Source organism: Drosophila bipectinata, chromosome XL, assembly GCF_030179905.1.
Source record: "Drosophila bipectinata strain 14024-0381.07 chromosome XL, DbipHiC1v2, whole genome shotgun sequence".
In the NCBI taxonomy this organism is placed as follows: Eukaryota; Metazoa; Arthropoda; class Insecta; order Diptera; family Drosophilidae; genus Drosophila; species Drosophila bipectinata.
The window spans coordinates 7,530,488-7,556,323 of NC_091734.1; the positions used below are offsets into that span (position 1 = coordinate 7,530,488).

General features: G+C 45.5%; 2 protein-coding genes and 1 non-coding gene across 3 annotated transcripts; 2 read left to right on the forward strand and 1 right to left on the reverse strand.

Annotated features, from left to right (window-relative positions):
* Positions 1–298: 298 nt before the first annotated feature.
* On the forward strand, positions 299–2,726 carry GAA1 (glycosylphosphatidylinositol anchor attachment 1). The gene is made up of 4 exons (XM_017237641.3): positions 299–478; positions 534–1,085; positions 1,146–2,278; positions 2,341–2,726. The coding sequence occupies exons 1-4, from the start codon at positions 301–303 to the stop codon at positions 2,515–2,517; spliced, it is 2,040 nt and encodes a 679-aa protein (XP_017093130.2). The 5' UTR covers positions 299–300; the 3' UTR covers positions 2,518–2,726.
* A 477-nt stretch (positions 2,727–3,203) lies between these two features.
* On the reverse strand, positions 3,204–4,697 carry LOC108122711 (uncharacterized). Its single transcript, XM_017237432.3, has one exon. The coding sequence runs from the start codon at positions 4,468–4,470 to the stop codon at positions 3,283–3,285; it is 1,188 nt and encodes a 395-aa protein (XP_017092921.2). The 5' UTR covers positions 4,471–4,697; the 3' UTR covers positions 3,204–3,282.
* A 668-nt stretch (positions 4,698–5,365) lies between these two features.
* TRNAR-UCG (transfer RNA arginine (anticodon UCG)) lies at positions 5,366–5,438 on the forward strand. The gene has a single exon. It is a non-coding gene; the product is annotated as a tRNA-Arg (tRNA).
* The last annotated feature ends 20,398 nt before the right edge of the window (positions 5,439–25,836 follow it).

The window sequence follows — 25,836 nt, forward strand, 5'->3', positions numbered from 1 at the left end:
TTCAGTTTAATGTTTTAAACGCTTTTTTTTTATTTCAACTCTTTATTCAATTAATACTTGAATTTAACTAATAAAGATTATTTAAGAAAATAGAGTTGTTATTTTTTAAATACGAAATTTCCGGGCAAAGCTTTCGTGAAAAAACTATCGGTTGATGACTCCGCCCTAGGCTGGGCTCCCAATTGGCGGTTATCGATAACGCCCGCATTCTGCCGGTCACTGTTTGTTGTTGTCACTGTCATTCCTGGCGATTCCTGTTGATTGGAGATCGGCGCTGGACACAAGGATATAGCTGACGATATGGGCCTGCTGTCCGACCCATCCATTTCGACGCAGAGCAAGCTGGTAGACGGCCTGGCGCGTCATGTGCGGAAAGTGTGTCTTGTACTCTATGTGGCGGGTGTGGTCTGGTTCTTCTGCCTAGCGCTGCCGGAGTTTAACCACGGAACATACCTCTCGGAGAACGCCCTTTCACCAGGTAAAAGACTGTGCTTTTTTGTTTGCCCCCATGGATTACTAAAGCTTCCTTGCAGGTCTTGTTTACCCGGAGATTCGCGTCGACGCCAATCGACTGGCCATCCAGTTGCTGGAGGAGCTGCATCGGGAGCGCACGAACCATGTATCGACGACGCCGCACGCCTGGATAGCAGCCAAAATGAACGAGTTCGGTTTGGAGACGCACACCCACAACTACACCCTCAGATATCCCTTTGGAGGCGGCAAGGAGTACCACGGGAAAAATGTCTATGGGATTCTGCGGGCACCCCGCATTGCCTCCACGGAGGGCATTGTTTTCACCGCTCCTTACCGAGCTGCGAGCTCCGTACACACGGACATCTCGCCCAGCGTTCCTTTGCTGCTGGCCTTTGCCGACTTTGCCAGGCGCAAGAACTACTGGGCCAAGGACCTCATCTTCCTCGTCACCGAGCAGGAGCAGCTGGGCATGCAGGCCTGGCTGGAGGCCTACCACGATGGCGACCGGGTTCCGGATGCCAACAGGTCCTACTTGCGTCCAGGAAATCTGCCGGCTCGAGCCGGTTCCTTGCAGGCTGCTCTGAACATTGAGGTGCAGGATCTGGAGATCGGTTAGTAGGAGAATATTGTGCCTCTAAGTGGTTAAGTAATCTGGAGTGTCTTCATTTCAGACTATGTGGACGTTAGGATCGAGGGGCTGAACGGCAAGCTGCCCAACCTGGACATGTTCAATCTGGTGCAGCGCATCATGGCCCGCGAGGGCATCGCCTCCGGCTACAAGCAGGCACCGCGCAAGAAGCGCCGGCACAGTCAGTCCGTCTACGAGCAGAACCTCCGGGGGATGCTTTCCATGCTGGCCAGCCAGGCTTCGGGTGTGCCGACGGGGAATCACGGACTATTCCACCGGTACAGGATCGATGCGCTCACCATAGCCGCGGCCAGACGACAGACACATGCCACGCTGAAGGGGAACCCCGGATCGGCGGCAGTTCCGCTGCTGAAAGCCATCGAGGGGATCTCCAGGAGCTTAAACAACCTTCTAGAGCGCTTCCATCAGAGTTTCTTTTTCTACGTGATTGTGAACAACGATCGCTACATCTCCATTGGAGACTACATGCCGGCTCTAGTGGCACTGGTGGCCTGTGCCTTTGTGAAGGCCTACTTGAAATGGGCCACACTCCCGTCGGCCTCGGAAATGGAAGCAGCGGCCGCGGCGGCATCAGCTGCTGGCGCAGAGAAAAAACTCTCTCCCCCTGTGGATGCGGAGCCCGATGAGCCCTTCGATCTGCCCTACGGCTCGGTGCTCATATATCTGGTTGCTACTCTGGCGATAGGCTATCTGTGCAACGTGCTGCCCCTACAGCAGTACTTCCTGGAGATCCCCATGGGCGCCGCACCGCTGACCACCTCTGTGCTCAGCTTCCTCTCCCTCATCGGCTTCCTACTGCCCTTCGTGGTGGTCCTGCCGCCTGGTGGACTGGAGTTGCTGCACGTGGCCTTCCTGCTGATATATGGCTGTGCCCTGATAGCCATCGGGCTGCTGAACTTTGCCCTTGGTTTCTTTGTGGCAGTGCTGACGGTGCCCTTGGTGATTTCCCTGGAGACCTCCGAGGAGAACTCGAACACCTCGTTCAGGAACTCGGTCAGGCTGCTCACCCTGATCCTGAATCCCATGATGATTGTGTACGTGATAGTGCTGGCCATGACCTTTTACCAGTTCCCCGAGCTGCCCATGCAGAAGATCATGCTCCGGGCGGCCACAGCGGCCATGGATGCCTCGGCCTATGGCCTCATCGATTCCGTGGTGAGTGCTTGCTGTAGGATTACTAAGATCAACCATCTCTGATTCATTCTTTTTCTTCGCAGATCTACGGGAACTTCTTGTACTTTGTAGTCTCTACGGTGCTTCTGCCCCTGTGGATCCTCTGCTGGACACTGGCGCTGTCCAAGCGAAGGGACTTTGCCGACTACCTGGACTTCGACGAGACGCCTTCGCCACCGTCCCCGCCCTCGCAGCGCCAGGCCAAGCTGAAGAAGAACTAAAGTGGCCGCTGGGTATGATTAACTGTCGACATATATCAACCGGAAATTATCCTAAGATTGAGTGTGATACAACAACAAAACAAAAAACAAAAACAGGAGGTGCTGGGTGTGCGAAGGATGCGCCGGGCACTTGCCTCTAAAATTCCATTTAAATGTTATGCATTTGATTAAATGTCTAAATAAATGAAACCTATTTATTAGTTGGAAAATGTCTATAATCCCGCTGGGATGATCCCTTTTGTTTCCGATGCATCTTTGTCAGCAGCATCCGTCTTCCAGGGCGAGGTGGCTTACTATATAGTTTGGGACAGGAGCAGCCTGGCGGAACACGTGCCTCTTTTGAATAAGTGGAAAACTTTTCGACTATGACACGCAACTTAATTTAAACTTTGCACCCCAGCCAACAGCCAGCGAGGGCGCCGGCATCGGAGCCGACGTCGGCAATTAGTTATGAGCCTGGATTTGGCTCAATCAGGGACGGATGCAGGAGGGGGGCCTGGGAGCCCCCATTCCACCGCCGGGAGGAGCGACGCCGTGTTTACCGGCGGCATTCAATCTGCAACTTAACAAGAAAACTTTCCTCGAAAACACACACATTCGACGGCACAAAGTTGCACTGCACCGTGGTGCGAGTCCCGACCAATTCCAAGCTCCAAGATTTCCTTAATTAAAAACTAAATATAATATTAAACGGGGGACTAAACTCTCTCATTACTGATTATAAAATCAACGACTTATGGTGAAACAAAACTTTACAAACAATATTTAAATGATTTCCGATTTGGTTCCTGCCTCCTTGGCAAGGATATGGGCACCTGTGGCATCGCCTGCGCCCAGGTCGGCTCCTTCGCCGGCAATAGCTTCTTCGGGGGACTCTTCGCCCGGTTCCATGTCCATTTTGAGGCCCAAGCAGGCCGGCTCGCCATGGATGTTGGCGAGGATCTTGTCCTCGACGTAGTGCATCATGTGGTAGAATAGGGTACTGCGCCCTGATTGAAGGCTGCTGCTGCTGCTGCTCTTTGGGGAAGAGTTGTAATCGGAGGAGCTCATGGACTCCATATCGGTCTGGGTGGCCTTGCCGTTGCCGAGATCGGTGGCCTTTTCCTGCTCTGATCCAGACTCATCTTTCTCCGCCAGTGATTCTGGCTCCACTTCGGTTTCTGTGTCGCTGTTGGTGTTGGTGTCCGTGTCGTCGCCCTCGTCGTCTACAACCTCATCCACCACGGTTGCATGGCGACGCTCACTGCGAGCCAGGGCTTGGAGGCACCGCTCTCGGATGGCCTGATCATCCTCGCTGTAGCACTCTGCCCGGACAGCTTCAATGAGGTAGAGCAGGGACTTGCCGCTGGTCTCCACCTCCAGGTCGCGCACTAGTTCCACGTCGCGATGGAGCTCGTTTTGCAGCTCCAGGTCCCGCTTAATGGCCTCCGCCTGCTTGAGCAGGTTGTCGGTCAGCTGCTCGGTCTCCTGGTACTCGGCCATCAGCTTGTCGGCCTGCTCCAGGGCCAGGAAGATCTCGCTGGCCTGCGGGCAGCGCGGCGACGGGGGCGGCGGTGGAGGCGGCACCGGCAAATTGGCAGTCAGGGACTGGCCGCCGCGCGGAGTCCTATGGTATGGAGTCGTCTCTGTCTTCTTAGGACGGCGCACGGTTGCACCACTACTGGTGGCTGTGTTTCGGCCTCCCGGCTGGGATGATCGGGCCGACATTCCTGGTCGCCTGCCATACCGGCCGCCGCTGTTGGTCATTCGCGAGGAGACCCTCGGGGTGGTCGGGGTACTCGACTTACCCGTCGGACCATCGTATCCCTCCAGGCTGGACATCTTGAGGCGGCGAGCCCGCTCCACAACGCTGGCCATGGCGCGTCCCACGGCCACCAGCTTGGCATTCATCGCAGGATGTTCACCGGCGGATGCCTTGTTGCGGTCGACGCCGGCACCTGGTTCCACACTCATCTCTTTGGATAATTTGGATAAAACGGTTTCTCTTACGGTATCGATGCGGTTTCTGGTAGATTCGTGTGTCCTTCCGATGCGGCGTCCTTGTCGGCGTCCTAGTGCCGATTTTGGAGAAGCTATCAGCTTTTTTGTTTTAGTTGATTTTAGATTTTGTCATTCGAGTCCGAATTGTTGGGAAACCGTGTCGATTGTGTCGAGCTATTCGGCACTGGACCCAACCTAGTAAAGCAGGGCCTACTCCTCAACTGATTACTACAAAAGCTAGGACTCCTTAGATCTTTTTAAAATCTATTGAAAATAAATTGGAAAAGTTTAAAAATTAGCGGGAAAATGTTTAATTTTGAACCACTGTCTTGGGTCCTTCTGCTTTTGCAAGCTGCGAGAGTGCAGGATAAAAGATGGCGGATTGCGAGCGGCAAATGGAGGCTCAAGGATGCAGGAGTCAGGATGCAGGAAGAGCTGCCGGGTGCTGTGGGGTTAAAATTGGCAAGTTGATGTCACATAATTGCCCCTCGAGCGCTCGTCTTAATTATTGTGCTGGCTGACTTCCTGTTGCCCGACTTAATTCCCCGTTAAAGCCAACACACCACAAGCCACGCCCACACTGCGGTCCGCCACCAACCCCCACCCCCCCTTCCCCCGTTCGCCACACTTATTGCGTTTGGCATGGAAATAATTAAAATTGTTTGAGGTTCGAGTGCAGCTCGAAGAACGGGAGGTACTTCTCACTGGCGCTCTCAAGGATGGGTAGTGTATTTACATGACAGTAAACAGAATCTCCATGGATTACCAGACCGGATCCGGTGGGCAATTCTGGGTGGGGGGAAGGGAGATGATTGGGCCTGGAAGTCGGCACTTTAAAAATAATATTGAGGGCTCGAAACCCGACACAGGCCATGTAGCCTAACGGATAGGGCGTCGGACTTCGGATCCGGAGGTTGCGGGTTCGAATCCCGTCATGGTCAGTCACTTTTTTTGGTTTTCTTTTGGATATTCATATGTTTTCCAGTTTAATAATTCAAATTGCTCAATTATAGACAAACAGGACTTGAATAAGAGCCCCCCCAAGACCCATCAATATTAATAGACTCCGGCTAACGTGTGCGACTTGCAGTTCCTGGATTTTTTTGTTGACTTTCTTTCTTTTCAGTTTTTTTTTTATTTTGAAGTTTTGTTTGTGTTTTAATGAAAAGTGAAAAGCGGGAAAACAAGTGCAGAATAGGGGAATACCAATCGAAAGCTTTCAATTTGTTCGCCCATTGTTTTCCTGTTGTTTGCTTTGGATTTTCCGGCATTTTTCCATTTTTTCACTTTACCGTGCTTTGCTTTCGCCGAGAATTGAAACTTTGACAGTTATTTGTGTGTTTTGTCCGCCCCGCCTACACATATACATACCGTAGTATAGCGGTATATAGTGGCTATAGCCATGGCCTCGGATCGGAGGAGTCACGTGGCAGTGCAGTTTTGGAAATGCCAGCAAGGATAACAAAAAATTGGGCAGGTGAAATGGAAAATAAACGCCGCAAGAATCAAAAACAAAGGGAAGCTGTATGGATATGCGGGCAGCACATGAAAAAATTATCAGAGCCATCCAAATATTAAGTATACGCACTGTTGCATTTAGTTTCTAATAGTTTATGTTCTTTAAAATATTATAAAATAATTAATCAATAAAAGAATGAAACTTTTTATAGCTAAACATATCAATAAAATATATTTTTTAAACTTTAAAATTTTTTAAAATATGTCTAAATCATTACTATTTCTTTCAGTGTCTAGCCAAAGTGAGCAAATAACAAAATAATATTGCATGCGAATAAAAATGCCGTCAAAACTGCCAATTTTTCTCAATTTGTAAAGTTTGTTGAATTTTCCATTTTTTGTTGGCTTTTTTTTTCGCTGATATGTTTATGTGTGTGTGTGTGGGGGGGGGGTGGGCAGATTCCCGTTACGTGAAAAGTTTCAACTAGTTTTTTGGGGGGCGTTTTTGTATTTCCATACCCTATCTAAGAGTATTACAATATTCTTCAAAAATTTTCTACTTAGGGAAGGTGATGTCTATCTGCCCTAAAAAGTATGCTATAAAAAAGATTAATATTTAATTAAAAATGTAAAATGTAAGTTTCCATTAGCACCAATCAGCTAATTAGTATTAAAAATACCTAAAAATACGCACTTTCTACTAAATAGTACTACCTTCTCTATCACCTGCTCTCATTCGTCATTACTCTCTTCGATCGGACGCCTTCAATCCTTAACTCTCTCCCTCTTCCGCTCTTCCTTAAGACTGAGTTGGCAGGGCCATTGCGTTTGTTTAGTTTTCAGTGATTTAATTAAAGTTTTTTCACAAAAATGTGGTTTTAAATCGTTGTGTATAAGATAAGATATGTTTTAAAATGTGCGTAAGATCGATCTTTATAAAAGCAAAGTCGAGTCTAAAGTCTAGTATTGACTAATCACGTGTTATTATGATTTTTTCGTACAGTTGCTCCTCCTCCTGTGTGCGTATATGTGTTTGGGAGATATTTGGAGCCCCAGCTGAAAGAACCGTTAACTGAAGACAAATATTACAATGTAAAAAGACATGTAAATACCATGTAAAAACCCTTTTATGAAAGTAAACTTGAAGGTAAGTTTCTTTATTTTTTATTAAAGCAGAAAACTCTATCTATTAATTAAGATTTAATATATAGAACAGCTAGCGTATAGTTAATTCGTCTTGGCTTTAAAGTCATCTCCCCTTAGATGTTCCTTTTTTTTTTGGGTTTTCGGGTCCACCAATCTTGAAAATTCATTTGGAGTTACTTTCCCTTAGACTTTTTCAATACTTTGACGCTGCTCTTAATCAAAGTTTGCACAGCGACAATAAAACTGACGATTTTATTTACAAACAATCAGAGCCAGCGACGCTTCCACGCCCCCGCAAAAGTGAAAACAAAGCCGGCACAAAGGAATCAAGGACTCCCAAAGGCTCCGAGGGAGCCAAGGAGGCGGGCCGAGAGGCCGTTAGATGAATGACAAACGAGGCTGGAGTAGGCTGGATCCCATACAGACTAGAATGAGTGGAGTGCATGGGGGAAATTTGGCAAATTGAGCGAAAAAGACCGAAGCAACGGGCTACAGTGGGGATTCTTTAAGGCCCCTACACTAACTAGAGTTTAAAGTGTCTCCTGTAGCTAGGGTTGACTATGTGTGTGGGGCTGGGTGGGTGGTTGGTGACTACCCGCATGATGTTTTTTTTTATTGCCGTGGATGCCAGGGCGCCTTTTTCCGTGAGTGTCTTTTCTTCGTTCTAAGTCCTTAAATTTTGCTGGAATTCAATGCTTTCTGGCATGTCCTTTGTCTGTCGTCCCTTTACAGAGCAGTTGTTTAGCACATTAAGCCACTAAAACAACGTGGCTGTGGGCAGGAGTTTCCACCAGTTACCAGGCAGGTTCGGCCCCATAACACATCCTTGGATCCTTGGCTCCTTGGCTCCCAGTTGTCAGCTGTTTTACGGCCAAGTTATGACGTGCCTCCGTCACGGGCTTAAGTATCTACAACGAGAAGACAAAAATAAAAGTATATACAAGATAAAAAATAAAGTCCAAAGGAACGACAACAGGAGTCATGGGTATGGGCTTGAGAATGAAGGGTTTTAAATACCCTTAGAATTTTGATAAGGGAAAGTTGGGAAAACAGATAAGGTTTAAAGGGAGAGACAGGAAGTCCTTTAATTATTGTACTAAAAAGGCAAGATTGATGTCAAAACTATTTAAAAAATAGAGAGGTTTCCTCGGTTAATGTCCATAAATCCAACTACTCCCTGGGAGGGTAAGTAGTCGCGAAAAAAATCCTCCAAAACTGGAGCATGTCGGCCCGGCCAGGAAGGTGGAAGGGAAAACTTTTATGCGATGCTCTCTCTGCTGGCGTACACAACTTTTGCCTTTTATGTCCTTGTCCCGTGTCGTTCCTGTCGTCTCCCATCAGGGTATATATATATACTATATATATACTCACACACACACACACGGGTACACAAAGTGTGGTGCTTATGGCGTTTTGTGTGACATTTATTGTCATTTAACTGTGACAAAGTTTAGGGATAAGCATACACCGAGCCATCTGTACGACGTGTACGCCTCGTCACAGGACCCGTTCTCCGGATTGATGGGCGGGCCAAGGATGCGGGCCAGGGGGCCAAGTGGCAGGGACAGTTGACAGGATAGCCAAAAAAAAAAAATACAAAAAACAAACCAATATCACTTCAACTTAATTGTCTGAAGCAATCGAGAAAAACAAGGGACCTTTTTTGAAAAGTATTAGCAGGCTGCAGGTATGGTTTTCCCAATGGAGCTAAGTTCCACCACAGGTCATTGGAAGATGACCACAGAGATCAGCTCTCTCCACCACGCCCTTGGAGAAGGCCAGCATGGCGTTGGGACTTCCCAGCTCCAAGAGGACGATGATCTTTCGAGTTGAATCTCCTGGTCATGGTATTGGATTCAATAACTGTAATTAGAAATATAAGGACAAAAGCAGAAGCCCTCTCCAACTTTCCATTCTGTAATCTCTTTGTGAAGACCTGAGGGAGCTCCTCAGGGTTATTTGCTTTATTGATGAGTCATCGGGCCAGGATAAAAGGATACGCACTTGCCGGGTTATGGCCGGATTTTACGACTCGAGTGGAGTCGAGCGCCTTCGCTTTACACGGCAAGTGATGGAGAAAAGTGACGGAGAGCATGTGTTCCAAGGACATCAACTATGGATGAGGGAATTGATTGATAATTGATAGCCTGCTGTACCTGCCTGTTCTGGCAATCAACTATCGGAGGAGTATACTCCCAGAATTATTTATATTAAGTTGAGTTTTTGCGGCCGAGGACTTGGGCTTCTTTATTTTGGCTTTAACATCAAGTGCTGCGGTAAATCAAAGTCAACGGAAAGTGACTTGGATTTTGTTATGTTTGGGCAAGGACTTGCATCGATTTGCCAAAAAAAAAGTCTGCAGCGGCGGGCTGGGGGGCAGGTCCTGAAGCAGGACTGGCTGCTCTGCAATTTATGTTGCCAGAGTCCGGCCAGATGTTTGGTCGCATATGCAGATTAAGTTGAAAGCAGATCATGTTGGCCGGCAGAAAGGAACAGGGCCGAAAGAAGGACCAGAAGGAGGTCCTGAAAACAGGACCAGAGCGCCAGGCGGAAGCGGTCGAGGAAGTGGGGCAAACTAAACTGTTGTTGTTGGCTTGTTAGGCAGATGGTAGACATATCTCCGGCCGGATGTGCGCCAAGGATATGCTTACAAGGCAAACAAATTTACCCATAATGCTGTCAGATGCATATCGGAACCAACACAAAGTCCTGGAAACCTCACCCCTGCCTCGCCCCTGCCAGGTCCTGCCGCCTGCAACCATTATTTGTATATACTCTAACTCCGAGTTAAACGGCAGTCAGTCTACTGTTTTATCCCTGCATTACGTTGACCATTTTATACTGTGGACTGATGTAGACTTCCCAGTTGCCGGGAGAGGGTGTAGAGTGTCGGCATTATCCTGACCGAGGGCCGAAGGACAGCCAAGTGGGCCTAGGCGAGAGCTGCTGGCTTTCTTGGTAGCCGGCAAAATTTGTTGATTTCACTGCTGCTGTTGCCAAGACAGGGCTCCATGCTCCGGATTCAAAATCAGATGCAGCTGCAGAATTGGATATTTATGCACTGGAAGAAAAGGTCCTCCATTTTTATGCAGAAACGGAGTACGGGCTTGGAAATACCTAGTCAGGGCTGTATCTTTTCCAATTTCCATCCGATTCCCATGTGGAATACCTCAAACGATTCCAAATTCATTTCTCCATTATCTTTAAACAAAACATGAGATCAAAATTTTTTACAGATTTTTTTCAAAATTTTGCTATCCTACCCCTTCAAAAAAGGGGATAACCTTCTTTGTCTCACAGAGATGCCCATATCTTCATCAATTCTCATCCGATTCTTGATCGGCTTACACCAAATGATTTATCTTTTGATTCTCCACCAATCTGCATTAAAATCTGGGAACAAATTTTTTGATCGATTTTTTTCAAAATTTTTCTGAAGGTATACCTTCAAAATGCAGATTTTCGAATTTTTTCCCCTGCGATGTCCATATCTTCTCCAATTTTTATCCGTTTCTTGATCGGCTTTCACCAAACGATTTATTTTCCAATTCTCCACCAATCTGCATTAAAATCTGAGAACAAATTTTTGGATCGATTTTTTTCAAAATTTTTCTGAAGGTATACCTTCAAAAATGCAGATTTTCGAATTTTGTCCCCTGCGATGTCCATATCTTCTCCAATTTTCATCCGATTCTGGATCGGCTTCCACCATACGATTTATTTTTCAATTCTCCACCAATCTGCATTAAAATCTGAGAACAAATTTTTTGATCGATTTTTTTCAAAATTTTTCTGAAGGTATACCTTCAAAAATGCAGATTTTCGAATTTTGTCCCCTGCGATGTCCATATCTTCTCCAATTTTTATCCGTTTCTTGATCGGCTTTCACCAAACGATTTATTTTCCAATTCTCCACCAATCTGCATTAAAATCTGAGAACAAATTTTTGGATCGATTTTTTTCAAAATTTTTCTGAAGGTATACCTTCAAAAATGCAGATTTTCGAATTTTGTCCCCTGCGATGTCCATATCTTCTCCAATTTTCATCCGATTCTGGATCGGCTTCCACCATACGATTTATTTTTCAATTCTCCACCAATCTGCATCTAAATCTGAGAACAAAATTTTGGATCGATTTTTTTCAAATATTTTCGGAAGGTACCCTTTTCAAAATGGGGATGTTCGTATCTGGCCTCCTGCTATGTCAATAACTTATCCAATTTTCATCCGATTCCCAAGCGGAATACCTCAAACGATTTCTAATTTAATTTCCTAGAATCCTAAATCAAAATATGAGTAAACAATTTTTTTGAAAATTTTTTCAAAAAATTTGTGATGCTACCTCTTGAAAAATGGGCAAATTATAAATATCGTACCGAAGTTTTATAAAAATATATATTTTATTGAAAGTACTTTTGCAATTCGAACAGATAAACTTAAGGCTAATTTACGACTGACCAAGCTTGAGTTAATTGTCTTCCTTGTCGTCTCGGGGTTGAAGCTTTCCAAGCTTCCCTAAGAACTTTCCGAAGTTAATTCCGAAGATAATTCCGAAGTTAGAACCCGAATGATTTTGCTGCGATCAGCATGGAAAATTTGGAAGCAATTGGAATGCCAAAAAGGGGAATCGCGGTGGCATGATTCCAGCGGATGTTTAGTCTAATATTGTTTTGCTGGTGCCGACCGAATAGGGGGAGTTTGTTTATGTTTATGAATGACTCAAGCTTGGCTTGCCGTTTATGTTGTAGGTGCGAGTGTGGGGATAAATGTGTAAGAGCTCGTGGGAACTCACTGCTCGTGGGAAGTGCAGAAATAATTGTTTATAATATTAATATAGATTAAACTTCTAGTTAATTGGCATATTTGTATATGGCCCACATAAATGTCTATATCTTGAACATTTTTTGTCTGATCGTTTGGCGGACTATTTTAAAAGATTTGTGGGACGATTCTCTTAAAAACTGCATCAAAATCTAAAAATAAAATATTTTTCCAAATTTTGTTCCATTTTTCTATTTTTCCATATATCACCCATAGGGAAGATCATATCTTGCTCAATTTTCATTTGAGCCTTCAACAGAATACATTAAACGTTTTGTGGATCAATTATGTATAGTTCTGTGTTAAAATCTAGGAACGAAATATATTTTTTCCACTTTTCGTTAAATTTTCTGATGAGACTTCTTGGAAAATGATGGGAAGGAAGACTTCCGCTAGGAAACTTATAAATATCTTGCCCAATTATTACCCGATTCTCAAACGGAATACCTTAAACGTTTTGTAGATGGATTCTCTACTAATCTTCATTAAAATTAAAATAGTGGCTCACTGGGAAGACTATATCTCTATGAATTTGTTTCTGATCCTTTCAGGTAATACCTTAAAAGATTATTAGATCGAATCCCAATAAATCTGCATGAAATCTAAAAAAGTTTTGATAAATATTATATGCAATTTCGATCAAAAAGAAGCTCCACTATATTTTCTTAGTGTATGATAGTTTTGAAATATTCACAAAGCAAAAGAGTAGATGTCCTGGGCGGGAGGAGGGAATTGGCTGCCCGTTGGGATACGTATCCGTTAGTTGTTTATGCTTTTGTTGTTGCTTCTGGGCAGATGGCCCCGCCCCCGTTCCGCCCACATCCTTTGGGACACACACTTCTTGCTGGGAGCGCCTTGCTGGTTTTTTGGTTCTGGCAGATGAATGATGCTGCCTTGAATGCTGGCTTCGCAGGCTTCTGGATGCTGGATACTGGATACTGGATGTTGGATGTTGGATGCTGGGGTTCCGGTTGTGGCCACTCCGGGCCGGCAGCCTGGACTCCGGCTTGCGACTCCGTGGCGGGGCCATCATTTGTGTATTTGCAGACAAATTGGATTTCAACTGCGGCCTGCTCTCGCCAGCCGGTTTGCTCAATTAACTTTGTGTTGCCCAGGATCCAAGCAGGCCATTTCTCAGAATCTCTATCTCTTTCGTCCTGCGACTTCTTCCAGCTGCCGTGGTTGTTTCTTCTACTTTTTCTCTTGCTTTCTTCCAGGATACTTTCACATATAGACCCATATATCCTTTTTGCGGAAGTGCATGCTTGATAAATGGCCTGTGATTATGCCACACCGCCTCCTCCTCTTTCGCTCGAATGATTAGTGTTGTAAGCCGCAAATGCTGCAAATCGATTGAGTGTTGTGGCAGGATCGATAGGAGGGGCCCAGTTGCCGCCCAATAATTGGATTTAAATTTCAGGGGAAACAAAGCAGCGACGTGATTCATTAAATAATGCAATTTCGGATTTAGTCTGTTTACAAAATAGCCCGCATCGCCATCAGAATCAGAATCAGAATCAGCACAAATTCGCAATATTTATTTATCGGAACGTGTGATATGGACAGCACCCGCCCACGGCGATAATACTTTAACAAACAACCGCAAAAAAGTGTAAACTCCAGAGTTTAATGTCGATTTAAAGTTTGAAATACTAAAGTTTAGTAAGCGAACTACTGCCAGATCCGGGTTGGGATTAAATATTAAGTGATTTACCCTCCTTCTTTTGTCTCTCTGGCGGTGAGCTATGCAGATTAGTTGGAGGCGATGGGGTTACCAAAATATATATATCTACTACTTGCTGGTAAAAAAAAGGCGGTTGAGGGCGGGCCAGAGGTGTCACTTGGCGAGGAGATGACAGAAACGCGATAATGATTTCCGTTTTCACACCTCGCTGCGACACAAAGGATGTGGCACGAGAAACAAAAAAGCAAAAAAAAAATACAGTAAAGGCAGCAAGGTGCAGGCCTTGCAAGGACAGAGGGGTGGTACTTTCCGTGGGGGGAGGGGGATGTGGCATGGGCAGGGCTCGCGGCTATAGCGGAAGCGCTGCATTTGCACATTTCCGGGCGCTGCTCACTCAGCCCGTGCATAATCGATTAACTGGTGCGCATAAACATGACCGCAAATGTGCAAATGCAGAGGGCAGGAAGAAGGGGCCGGGCTAGGGTCCTGCCAGGGCTGGGCTGGGCTGGCAGGATAGCTTTGTAGCGGGTGATGTCGACATGCATAAATGCAAATGCCATGGCAATACATATGCAAATTACTTTTCACACACTCTGCTTCACAAAAATGCACCGCAATCCGGACGGATGCACGAATACGGATGTGAATACGGGTGCCAGTACACGGCAGGGACACTGCAAAAAAAAGCAGAAGACTCTCTACCATAGCTTTTGTTAGAGTGATAATATGTTTCTTTCAGTGTTTTGGTTATGAAGCAGTAGCTGCTTATAGTCTACCACTAATTTTGTGTTTTCTCTGCGGGCTGGCAGCCCCTAAACTAATTGCAAAGTGAGACTCCGCCGGAATGTAATACCTACCGATTTCCAACCGACTGTACATCCGAATGTATACATATATATCTGGATGCCTTGCAAAGTGCCTGCGGCGTGTTAAAAGCTGGAAAATCTGCAGAGTGTGTGCTTCACAATTCAGGATATGTGTACACATCCGTTCATACCGAACGGCAAACAATTAGCAATGCCTGCCAGTACAAACCCGAAACTGTAACCGAAATCTGTCAAAGTCTATACTAGTTTCACCTTTCAGGAAGGCCAGGATGTATATATTCCCGGTTGGGTAATCGATCTGGCTCGGGGTCAGCCTTGCAGTGCCCCTTGGGAGTTGGCCTGTTTGGGCTTTGAATTACTTTGCATTGACAAAAGGGCTCTCCGGTTGTCGGTTGTTGGAGCCAAATCCCAATGAAATTTATGACCCTCCTGTTCGAAGGAGGCCAGACCCAAGGCAAAGGTAAATCAGAGAGCAAGAATGGCGGAAACTTTCGCCTTGATTTTTGCCAAATTAATTTTAGTTAAATTTCAACACGTTTATTTTGTGGGTAGTACGCATCTGAGGCATTTGAGGCTGGAAAACCGACAAACTTCTGTGGCAGGGAGGGGAGTGCCACGGGCTCCTGGCAACCTGTAGGCAAAAAGTTCCATATACATCCAGTGTCGGAAAAGTCGAGGCTCCTAACTTTCTGCCATATTGTTTTTAGTCGGAAAGGCGAAATTGAAAAAGCCAAAAGGCTGGCGGTAAATTCACAAGCAAATTACAGAGGTGGTAGCTTTCCCAGTTTTCGGAATGAAACCAAAAATCCAACAATTAACGCAGAGTACCACACAGTCTGAGGGGAATTCTCGTCATTAGGCCTCTTTAACTTTTCGATATTTAAATGCTTGTGTTTTGTTATGATTCTTTTGTTGATAAAATCTATTAATTTCCCCTTCCCGAGTGCCTCAAAAGAACCGATGATGGCCCAGAACAGGGGTTTCCTGCCAGGGAAAAAGGGAAGCTGTCTCTTCCTTATCGTCCTTGAAAATGGTACACAAGTTAAAAGGCTTTAAAAGACAGTGATTTCTTAGACCATCATCTTAGACCACAAACTCAATTAATAGATATTTTCATAGCATACTTTTTTGGGCCGGGATGCAGGATGCTTTATTCAAATATTCCCTTGCTGTTTTCACTCGAAGTGCTGCCTTTTAAACTGAAGTATTTATTCTAAAACTTTTCTTTGAAAACATTTGCATTTTATTTCTATTTTTTGTCTTTTTTTTTTTTTTTTTAATTCCAAGTCCTGGCGAGAGCTTCTCAAGTTTTGAAGTTTTTCGAAAAAAGAACACTGTTTAAAGTTGGTCAAAACAGCATTCAACTGGCCAACGCCAGTCCTCATCCACCTCGTCCACCTCTCCTGCGAATTCTCCTTTTTCTGTGGCATTGTCATTATGGCCACGCCTCCTCACCGTCCGTCTTCCAGGAGGAACAGGTCCCTTTCCGGCTGCTGTTGTCGGTTTTGTTGATTCCTAATCAGAAACGTGTTTGCATGCACAGTGGCAGCTTCAGGGGGTGGAGGGGGGAGCAGACATGGGCGGCAGGAAGCCGGGGGGACCGTCAGTGGCCACCCGTTGCTGTCGCTTGAGTAATGGCTGCAATAGGCAACGTGCTGTCTTCAGCAACGGTCTGGAAACCAAGAAAGGAGCTAGGAAGTGGTGTCAGGCCACTGGAAAGGATTTCTGAAAGAAAGGTTATGCTCTGCTGCCTGAAAGACGGTTATCCTCCGTAGTTTCTCTCTGTGTATCAAACGTGTAAGTGGGTGGCTGGATGCTGGGATAGCTGGGGAGCTCTTCTGTCTGGCAAAAAGACAGAAGAATCCAAGTGCAAGGAGTAGCCGAGGACGAGTAGAGAGTACAATGTGTTTTGCTGCGTGCGTGGTTTCATTTTCAATTCCGTTTTTGCCATTCCCCACTCGCCCCTTCCCAACCCCTCCTGGTACGGGGGCATAGTATCATCCAGAGGTCCCGGACTAAAGATGAAACTCCAGCGGAAGTGACTTTATGCAACATGCATTCGACAATCAGGCGGAAGGCGGGTCAAAAGGCAAAACTTTATATTCCGCAGCGAACAAATAGAGGAGTAAAACACCGAATTTTTAGTACCCTTGGAGTGGAAATGGCCGGGAATGGGATGGAGGGCCGAAAATTGGAATTGAAATCGAAGTCGAAACATTCATTCATTTATTCATGGCCCTAGTCCTGCCACTGCCACGCCCATGCCAGGCACAGATGTTGCTTCGAGTTATGCCAAGATGGTCTGTATTCCAGGGACTCGGGGTGTATTGGACCACAATGGAGCTGGCCGTAATATGTTGCAGTCCTGGCAGGACCGGAAATAGGCTAAAGCTGAACCGAAAAGGTGAAGAGGTGAAAGCGGCAGCAGCTGATTCAACTAATCGTTATATTCCACACTCGAATACACTTTACTCAACGACCCTTGACAAGGACATGGCCGCCCCCCCGCCAGTGTTTGTCCTGTGCTTTGTCTCTCTGACGGGCAGACTACACTGCAAGAAGTGGATGTGGTTGCTGGATGACGAATACAAGCATCTCGAGACGAAGCCTTCCATAAATTTCCAGATGTGAGCAAAAAAAACCCAAAACCGAAAACCAGAAACCAGAAACCAAATGGCAGCTGCAGCTGCTGCTTTCTATTCAGGATTCAGCACTACTCACTCGCTTATCCTGGCACATCCTAACGATGTGCTGAGTGGTCAATTGTCCGCCCGAGTGTCCGACTCACACACCCACACAACACACCCGTGTGCCGAGTACACACAATTTGGTCAAAATTGTTTTTTATGCATCATCAAGTTGAGTTTTGTTTTCATACGGCCTTTTGTTATTATTGATGTTGGCCAGCTCCGAGCTCAGAGCTCCGAACTCGGGCTGGGCTAATTGTTTCTGGACAAATAAATGGCAGAGCTGGCGCCAGACGCCAAACGCCAGGCGATAAATCAATATAATATACAATGTACAGCGATCCTAAAATGCAAATACACGACTCTGTTTGTATCCGAAACGCAATCAACGCTCGAATTAATCCATTGAGGAATCAAATCGCATCGCTTGTTAATCAGACAGACCAGGACGGAATTAAATTTAATTACTGGCTTTGGATTACACAGCCATCTACATGGTGGAGTTTCAACTTCTTGCTTTGGTTCAAAGGATATGGATACTCCTCAGAAACCCAGCAACCCCACCTGCAACGCCAAGTTTATGCAACTTGCCGGCAACATGCAGAGTTCGGATGATAAACAAGTGGAAATTATGGCAATGCTTTTCCAATCTGCTGCACGAAGCCAGAAGCTCTGGGCCAGAGTGGCAATCATGGAAGGGCACACCCATCGCGATTCCCCGCCAGGATATCAGGACTGATGCTGATGATGTGGTTGATGATGATGGCTATGTTGATGATGTGGTTGCCAAGGAGCAGCCAGTCGACAGTCTGGGGCACTCGCATAAGTTCCATTAATGGGTGGCTTGTGGTTGAAGTTGCTTTCTCGCCAGACTAGACCCTTAAAGGTTCGACAGACTTACACTCCTGCCACGCACTGTCTCCTGGTGCGTGACCGAGCACCCTGCTACTAGACCGCAACCATAAAAGACATAATAATCGTAATAAGCCGAGGCGGCCGGGGAGGCGAGCTCCCAGCCCGGTCCAGAGCAGGCGACAATGCGGTGACTTGGCTTAAGTCCTTCGCATGCAATACTGAGCCAGGCAGGTGGTCCCGAATTGGAAACTGTCCTTGCAGCTTCGAACCCATTCGTATCTATATCAGTTATCCGCAATTTCGGAACCGGAATTCCCAATCTGCAGACCCTGCATCCATTTGTGGGCCACTAGCCAGTATCCTGTCCGGAATGTCCGATTGCCCCTCTGCCCGTCTGTCGTTGTCGCTCGTTGGCGGATGGACTGTCGAAGGATTTCAAATTCAGGTACATAAACAATGACGGAGGAGCAACAAGAATTGCAAGTGTGGCAGCCACTGCACTGAAAAAAAATCATTTCCAACCAAAAAGGGAAGACTTCATCCATGGAAGAAGGTGGAAGAAGGCCTTCATGTTTCCCACAGTGCTCTGACAGAATCAGAGTTGGTCTCCAGAGGCCCCAAGGCAGTGACAGAATGAGGAACATCAAGGGGAACAGGGGGGGCACAGGCCACATTGCCGGCTGCATTGCAAATGGAGATTATTTATGGAACATGTAGGTATGGTTCCTACTCTGTGGGTCTGGGTTCGAGTCTCATTCTGCAGTTGCTGAATATTCACAAAAGTCTGCCGCCCACAAGAGTGGGCGTAGCTGGGGTGGGCCATCCTGCAGCAAGTGTTGCAAGTGCTGCTGTTGGCTGCAACAGACGGTTGACAGGGACAGAACACTAGAAGAAAGCTGGCACGGTTTAAAGATTAAAGGATATCCTAACAAGTCTCTTTAGGTGGTTATGTTTTAAAAAGATACACATACTAAAGGGTTTACTTTTATTTTTCATCCTTTAATCCAACATACTGGTCTCTAAACCATTTTTCTCACTGTGTACTTGCCAAATCATGACGGCACTTTGCGGCTTTATGAGCTACGGGCCCAGAGTCCCGAGTCCGGAGTCCTGGAGTCTCGAGTCCCGGGTCCTTCATTATTTAACGCTAAAAATGTCGAACGTGAGGCCTGCTGCACTCTGCCGGAGAAAAGTCGGAAAATGAGGCAAGGGAGCCAATTTTCCGGCCAGGCCACACCAAAGGAATGCAAAATTAACAGCAAATGTGAGTTAATTTCAGCCCACTTGGTAATAATTCATCTAGCCGAATGTGAAATGCAATCATTTAATATTATCAACAGTCCGTGGGGAGTGATGGCTGGCCGCCTAATGGAAATCCCCTTGAAATCCCATCACATATATATATTTTTTATTTCGGGACCCTTTCTGTGTCAAGAGTTAGGTAAACAATTGGTGGGGATTATGTGCCCGGCCCAGTGTTTAATCAAGTTCACAGAAATTACATTTTTTTTTGGGGCTCCGAATCCGGCGAGCAAATCGCATAATAAATGCCAGACAGAGACAGAGCTGGGCCAGAGCGAGCGAGAGGCCAGAGGAAATAAAAATTTCAATTATTGAAATGCAAATGGAATACAAATATTTGCATAAACACGGGGCGGAGCGCAAAAAAGGCGGGCAGACGGCCACGCCCTCGCAAAGATGCTCACCTTGGGTTAGGGACGAGGTTTGTGCTTGTATATCGAAAATGTCTATCGATTGAAATCGATTTTTTAGATACACTTTGCTTTAAAGTCTTTTGAGGGTTGAAGTTGGATGGTTTTTGTCTTTTTGTTTCAGTGTAGATCAAGTCTGACTTGGCATATTATCAAAAAATATAAGAAATTATGAAAAAAATTGTGGGGAAAAAAGAAGGAGACTGCCAAGTCCTTGGGACCAGACTGCTGCCAAAAAAATCCTGAAAATCTGGCCCGTTTGTTGTTTGTAATTAGAATGCCAAGCACATACCTCATAAGGATATACCAGGAATCAGGAAATACCCTTGAAAAAGGACTATTAATTATATTAGAAATATTATTCAACAAATGGGAAGCTAAAGGTTTATTACCCTTTAAAGCCAAGGATTTCCCTCGTTTTGGCTTATGTTTTTGGGAGACCTCAATAAAAGCCAGGAGTGGCCGCGGGCTGGCCCATCGGCAGCACTTGTTGCATGCCCCATTGGCTCTGCTGCATGAAAATGTTAATTAAGCGAGCGTGGCGCTCAAAAATCCACCTCCGGCAATATTAATGTGAAACGTTTGGGGCTTATATCCGGGACTGGGGTGGCCAGGGATGGTAACAAAATTCAAATTGGAAATATTTGATGCTGCTGCTGCTGGTCCCCGGCATGAGAGAGTCCTGTGAAGTCCTGCCAAGTCCGGAGTGCATTCCCGGTGGAGGGCAAATAATAGTCAAAAAGGGGAAAATAACCGGCATGATGGACAGGTGAAAAATGAGTGTAGCGACCAGAGAGGGGGCCTGCCTGCCTTCCTGCCGGGGGAGTGGAGGAAGGTCAAAGGGATCCGGGGTCAGAGTCCAATCAATATGGAAAGCACTTTAAAAGCATGATTCATATTCAACACGCGCAGGACTCGCGCTGAGGCATTAAGACGCCCAAATGAAATGGAACGAAACAAAACGAAATGAGCGGCGGGCATAATGTTGCAAAAAAATGGATAGATCACTGAAAGAAATACTCTTCAATTGTGTATAGAATAGGCTCCTAGATGGAGGCTACAATTTGCATTTCTAGACTCGCTTTAAAACCATTTCTTTCAGTGCCATTGAACTCGCTTCGAAAGGAAATTAAGTACACATTGTTTTGGATGATTATTGTTGAACGGGCGGGTTGGAGCTCGAGGGGGATGGCCGCCATTACGTTTTCCATTCGGTTTCGGGAAATTACGGATGACTGGCCAGGAACAGGAACAGAGACCTGAAGCAGGACCAGCCCAGCACCAGAACCAGGACCTCTGAAGGACAAGCTAATGCAATCAGCGCCATGCAAAAATCCATGTTGAATTTATTGCGGGGGCGAGGCGGGCTGACTGAAGCTGGTTCGCTGAATCGTTCAATATTGTACATATATACATATATATTCTCGAATTAAGCGAAAAAAAACTGCTCAGAATAAATTATTTCCCTCGTTGTGTTTTCCTTTTTTTTTTTTTGTTAAAACTCGATAAAAATTTTAAAATAGAAAAATGATTTCCTTGTTGGTGTTGCCTTTCGGCACCCTCGTGGATAATGATGTGAATAAATGAACAATAAATTGTTCCCTGGATCTGTGGCAGATTGTTTCTTGTTGTTCCTTTGTACTTTGTACTCGAATGAGTACATCCATCCACCCACATAGCCACGCCCCTCCCCCCCATCTCCCGTGTGCCCCTGCCCCACAGCCACACAGGCTGATTGTTTTTGCCACTCGAGAAAGCATCTTCATGTCGCCAGCAAAGCCGCAATTTATTGTCCTCCTAATGCCTGTGAATTGCGAGTGGCGCTGCGAATTCCCAGAACGACACGGTTCTCGGGAGTCTCCGCCGGGGGAGGCATGGCCCCGCCCATCTGCCTATTTGTGGCATATTGCTTAGTCAGAGCCGTCAGCGGTGGAGGCGAGTTGTTTTCCATTTTCCATCGGAAAGTATGGCAAAAACATAAACAAGGAAATGAATATAAATAAAATTGTTGAATAATAGTAGTTGATGGATCTGTCGGGGAGTAGTAGTACTTGTAGAGTTTAGATGGCCTGGACTAGAAAAACCCTTTTAGCCATTCAACCTCTTGGGGCTTTCAGTATCCGATTCTCAGCCTTTCAGCCATCCATCCGTCTATCAATCCATCTATCCAGCCAACCAACCAACCAACCATCCATCCATCTATCCACCTATCCTCCATTATAAGGGCAAGAACCTCCCTGGGAAGTTACCGACGGCTACGGTAATGGCAGATGCGATTTCTCCGCGGACCTCGTAATTGACAGGCAACGTGGCTCGATTAGTGACAGCCAAAAGGACGGGGGGGTCTGCGGTGGGGCAGGGCCTGGTCCTGGGCCAGGGGGAGGCCACATTTCAGACTATTCGGCAGCCATTTCGGGGCCGAAACCGCACACACAAAATGCAATGCTTAATTAAGCCTCCATTAAAATGCAGCCCCGACCAATGAAAATGGCAAATATGCGTCAGCATTTCGCAAAACTTTCGCAAAGTTCCATTAAACGGATTTAAGAGATCTATTAAAGCCGTTTAACTTGGCCAGCAACTATGGATGATCGAAACCCCTCTAATGCCTACCATAAGTTCCTCCCAAATATATATTTTGGAAAACGCTTTTAACGAGATTGCGTTTGGGCCGCAAGAAGAATGATGGCCCAGTGACGCTGCATATTTGGTTCCAGCTCCTGGATTTTTTCACTTTAATATTTCCTCTTGTAGTACATTGTTGCAGCTGCCAGGGTTGCTGCCAATATTGTGGCCGCTGTTACCGTTCCTGTTAACAGTTACCAAAATGGCCAACAACCGCCGCAGGCATTTCATAATGCCGCTGCTTATGTTTCAGCAAATAAATGCGAACTGGGGTGTGTATGCACTGGAAAAAAACCTCAAGAACCTTAGTATGATGCTCTTGTAGTTCATAATACTTAAGAATACAAAAATATTGATGTTGTGACTTTCAAAATATCAGAAATTCGGTAGAGTTTTCTTCGAGTGCCCTGAAAAGGCGCAAATTCTGCTCTTTACTGCGGCTTGTGGTCGTTGCTTTTTGGGAAAAGTATGAGGGTACAAACAGCAGGAGCCAGGGGGCAAGTGCAGGGGGTAGAGTTGTACAATAAAAAGGGCCAATTTGGCGGCTCACCCCCGGCTCTGGGTGGGACGGGGTGCTGCAGCTGGGCCGTTGTCTAAGCCAACACGAAAATTTGCTTGAGCTTTGCCATTAACAAACAGCCGGCGGGCCAGAACCATGGCCAACGCCAAAGCCAAAGCCGAACTGAAGGCCAAAAGCTGAGACAACTGCTACAGCGTTATCTGTCTCTTTCACTGGCCCCGCGACCATCTCTTTCTAGCCGATAATATAATGTATAATTCTTCGTTTCATGTTCTCTTGGCCAATGCGTTTTTTCGGGTATATGGGGCGTTTTGAAAAATTAAATAATAATATTAGGGACTGTCTTTTTTATTTGGGAAGGGTTTCAATAACAGCATCTAATTTATTTATTTTTAATTTAAGAAACTAAACAAATCTTAAAACAACTGCAGGTTATTAAGCAGTCTGTATTGTGGTTGCGAAAAAATGCCTCTTGTTTTCCGTCTGTTTTTTTGTAGTTTTTTTTTTCACTTTTCGCCAAGGGCATTCAATTAAGCGGCTCGTTGCTTTCCCCCCTGCTTGGCCCACTGGCAGCCCATTACCCTGACCCCCGCGACCCCCAGCCAACCCCCAAAATATAGCCAAAAATCGCTGGGAGCGGTTAGCTATTAGTTTGGTACATTGTACACCGACCACGGCAAATGGTAAATGGTAAATGCCGATGCCTGATGGCCGATTCCAGGACCTAATTAAATGCAGCGTCCAAAACTTTGTAATGGCCTGCACGCAAGATGGCGCCACCGGCAAAGGATATTATTTTCCAACAAAGGTGGTGTGGACTGCCCCACACATGCGGTGGATGTGGACTAGCTTTAAATTATTTTTAGTTTAGTTAGCCTGGCTAGCATGAGAACGGTGTACATCTATTTAATATTAATTTTTCCCCCCACGGGCTGAGGGGTTTTACTTTCCGTTTTCTTGGCTTTTTTGGTCCGCCGCAAATGTCCTTGTTGTAACATGTGGATTTTAGTGTCGCCATATCGCTAAACTCTTGTTGCTTTTGTGGCTGTCTGGTTTATTATCATCCGTACAGCCATTTCTCTGGAGTTTGGCCCCTTTTGTTCCACATCGTCCGCATCCTTTTCTCTAAGGGCGAACAAATGGCGCGGGTCCTGCTTTATCCTGCTCCTGGTATTTGTTAATATCGCTGGCTTAACTAAGTCCCAATGACTTTTATATGATTTTCGGCGGCTCCCCGCCGCAGTGTGTGTGTGTGTCGTACAAGCTTTTGGATTGCCATTACGAAACTGAAATGGTCGTAAAAATACCGCAGCAACTTGTTCTTGTTCTTCCAGCGCCTTTGATGTTCCTTTGGCTGCCACATCCTCGTCCTTGTCTCGTCCTATTCGGTTCTATTCCTACCCAGCGCTGCCCCTACCAGTAATGAAAAGCGCGTTAAACCGCAATGCGTGCCGTTGTCTATGCCACGCACACACACTTCCCTAGATCCCCCTCTTATATGTATACACTTGTGTGTATATGTACATCCCATATCCTAGCACACATTCTGCGGGCTGGCCCGCCCCTCCTCACATCAGCGAAGGAAATTGCTGGCCAGGCATTTAATTTGATCTTTTGTTTGATTGTGTGCGTTCCACTTTAATTGAATTTTATGATGATGCTGCAACGAAATAAATGATGTGGGTGAGCCCCGGCATCGGATAGGAGAGAATTAACTATTGGACAACGCTGCGTATGAGTCTAGCCCATACAAAGGCTCCACGTTGGGCACCAACTTAGATAGTAGCACCTCGGAGAAAGCCCCATAATTGGTCCGCCCTGGAATGTACATTTTTCTAGACTCTGTGGCGCAGTTAATGGTGTGGTGTGCATTTCATCCGCCCATGTGGATATGGCTTACTCCGCGTCCACATATGGCTATGCCACAGTGCATGTGGCATTTGTTTCTGCGGCAAACCAAAGGCCAGACCAAAACCAATCGAAACCAAACCAAACCGAAGCGATACAAACCAGCCATCAACGTCCACAACCGCAGTGGAAACAACAACAAAAGTGTCAACTGCTCATGCAATAATACATATGCAGATATTGGTAAAAAAAAATAAAAAAAATGGAGGCGAAAGGAAGACCATTACAACTGCTGACTGCCTGAATGACACTGCCGGACATTATGAAATTTTCAACACGACTGCATTATTAATACGATAAATAATAAATGACGTACAAAGCGGGGAACAACAGAGGCGGCGCGAAAAAAATCAAAGAGATACATTGACAGCAGTGGTGGTGATGGGAAGGGAAACACCAAATACCCTTTATATTTCTCCAAATTACGATTCAAAATAGCTTTATTAGAAAGCCTCTTAAGGGGTTATATACAGTTGTGATATATGAAAAAATCGATTTTTTTTTTATTGCATATTCTTAAAGTATATTCTATTGGGAATACTCTCACAAAAATGCATAATGATCGGAGCATTAGAACCGAAGCTGTAGCTATTTATAGCGCACTATCTGCATATAAAACTTGAACAAACTTGAAACTTTAAACGCGATTATCTCAGAATCTTTTTTTTGGGAAATTACCTTTGCGGTGGACACGATTACTAAAAAAATACTAATCCGATCAACACCAAATTTTGACCACTTATTTATTATGATATTAGCTAGTCCGTGAACGAGGGATTTTCCATTTTTTTGAAAACTCCTTTTTTAAAGAACAAAAAACGAAAATCTTATACCTTGAAAAAGTACATTTTTTGTTAAAAACGTCGCCATTTTTTTTTTAATAAAAATTTTTACAAATCCCTCGTTCACGGACTAGACAATACAATATACTAACTAAACTTTTTTGAATTTTGGATTTCGGATGAACCGTTTTCGAGAAATCCTGTCCACCGCAAGACACCATCGAAAAAAGACGATTCGGGAATTCGGCTATAACATTTTTGTTATGTAATATTTTTTTATGAAAAAATTTAATTAGGTACCCAGAAACATGTAC

Coding starts and splice junctions, on each gene's coding strand:
- GAA1 (XM_017237641.3), top strand. CDS start 301: ATGGGCCTGCTGTCCGACCCATCCATTTCGACGCAGAGCAAGCTGGTA. Junction 479..533: donor GGAGAACGCCCTTTCACCAG/GTAAAAGACTGT, acceptor GCTTCCTTGCAG/GTCTTGTTTACCCGGAGATT. Junction 2,279..2,340: donor ATGGCCTCATCGATTCCGTG/GTGAGTGCTTGC, acceptor TTTTCTTCGCAG/ATCTACGGGAACTTCTTGTA.
- LOC108122711 (XM_017237432.3), bottom strand. CDS start 4,470: ATGAGTGTGGAACCAGGTGCCGGCGTCGACCGCAACAAGGCATCCGCC.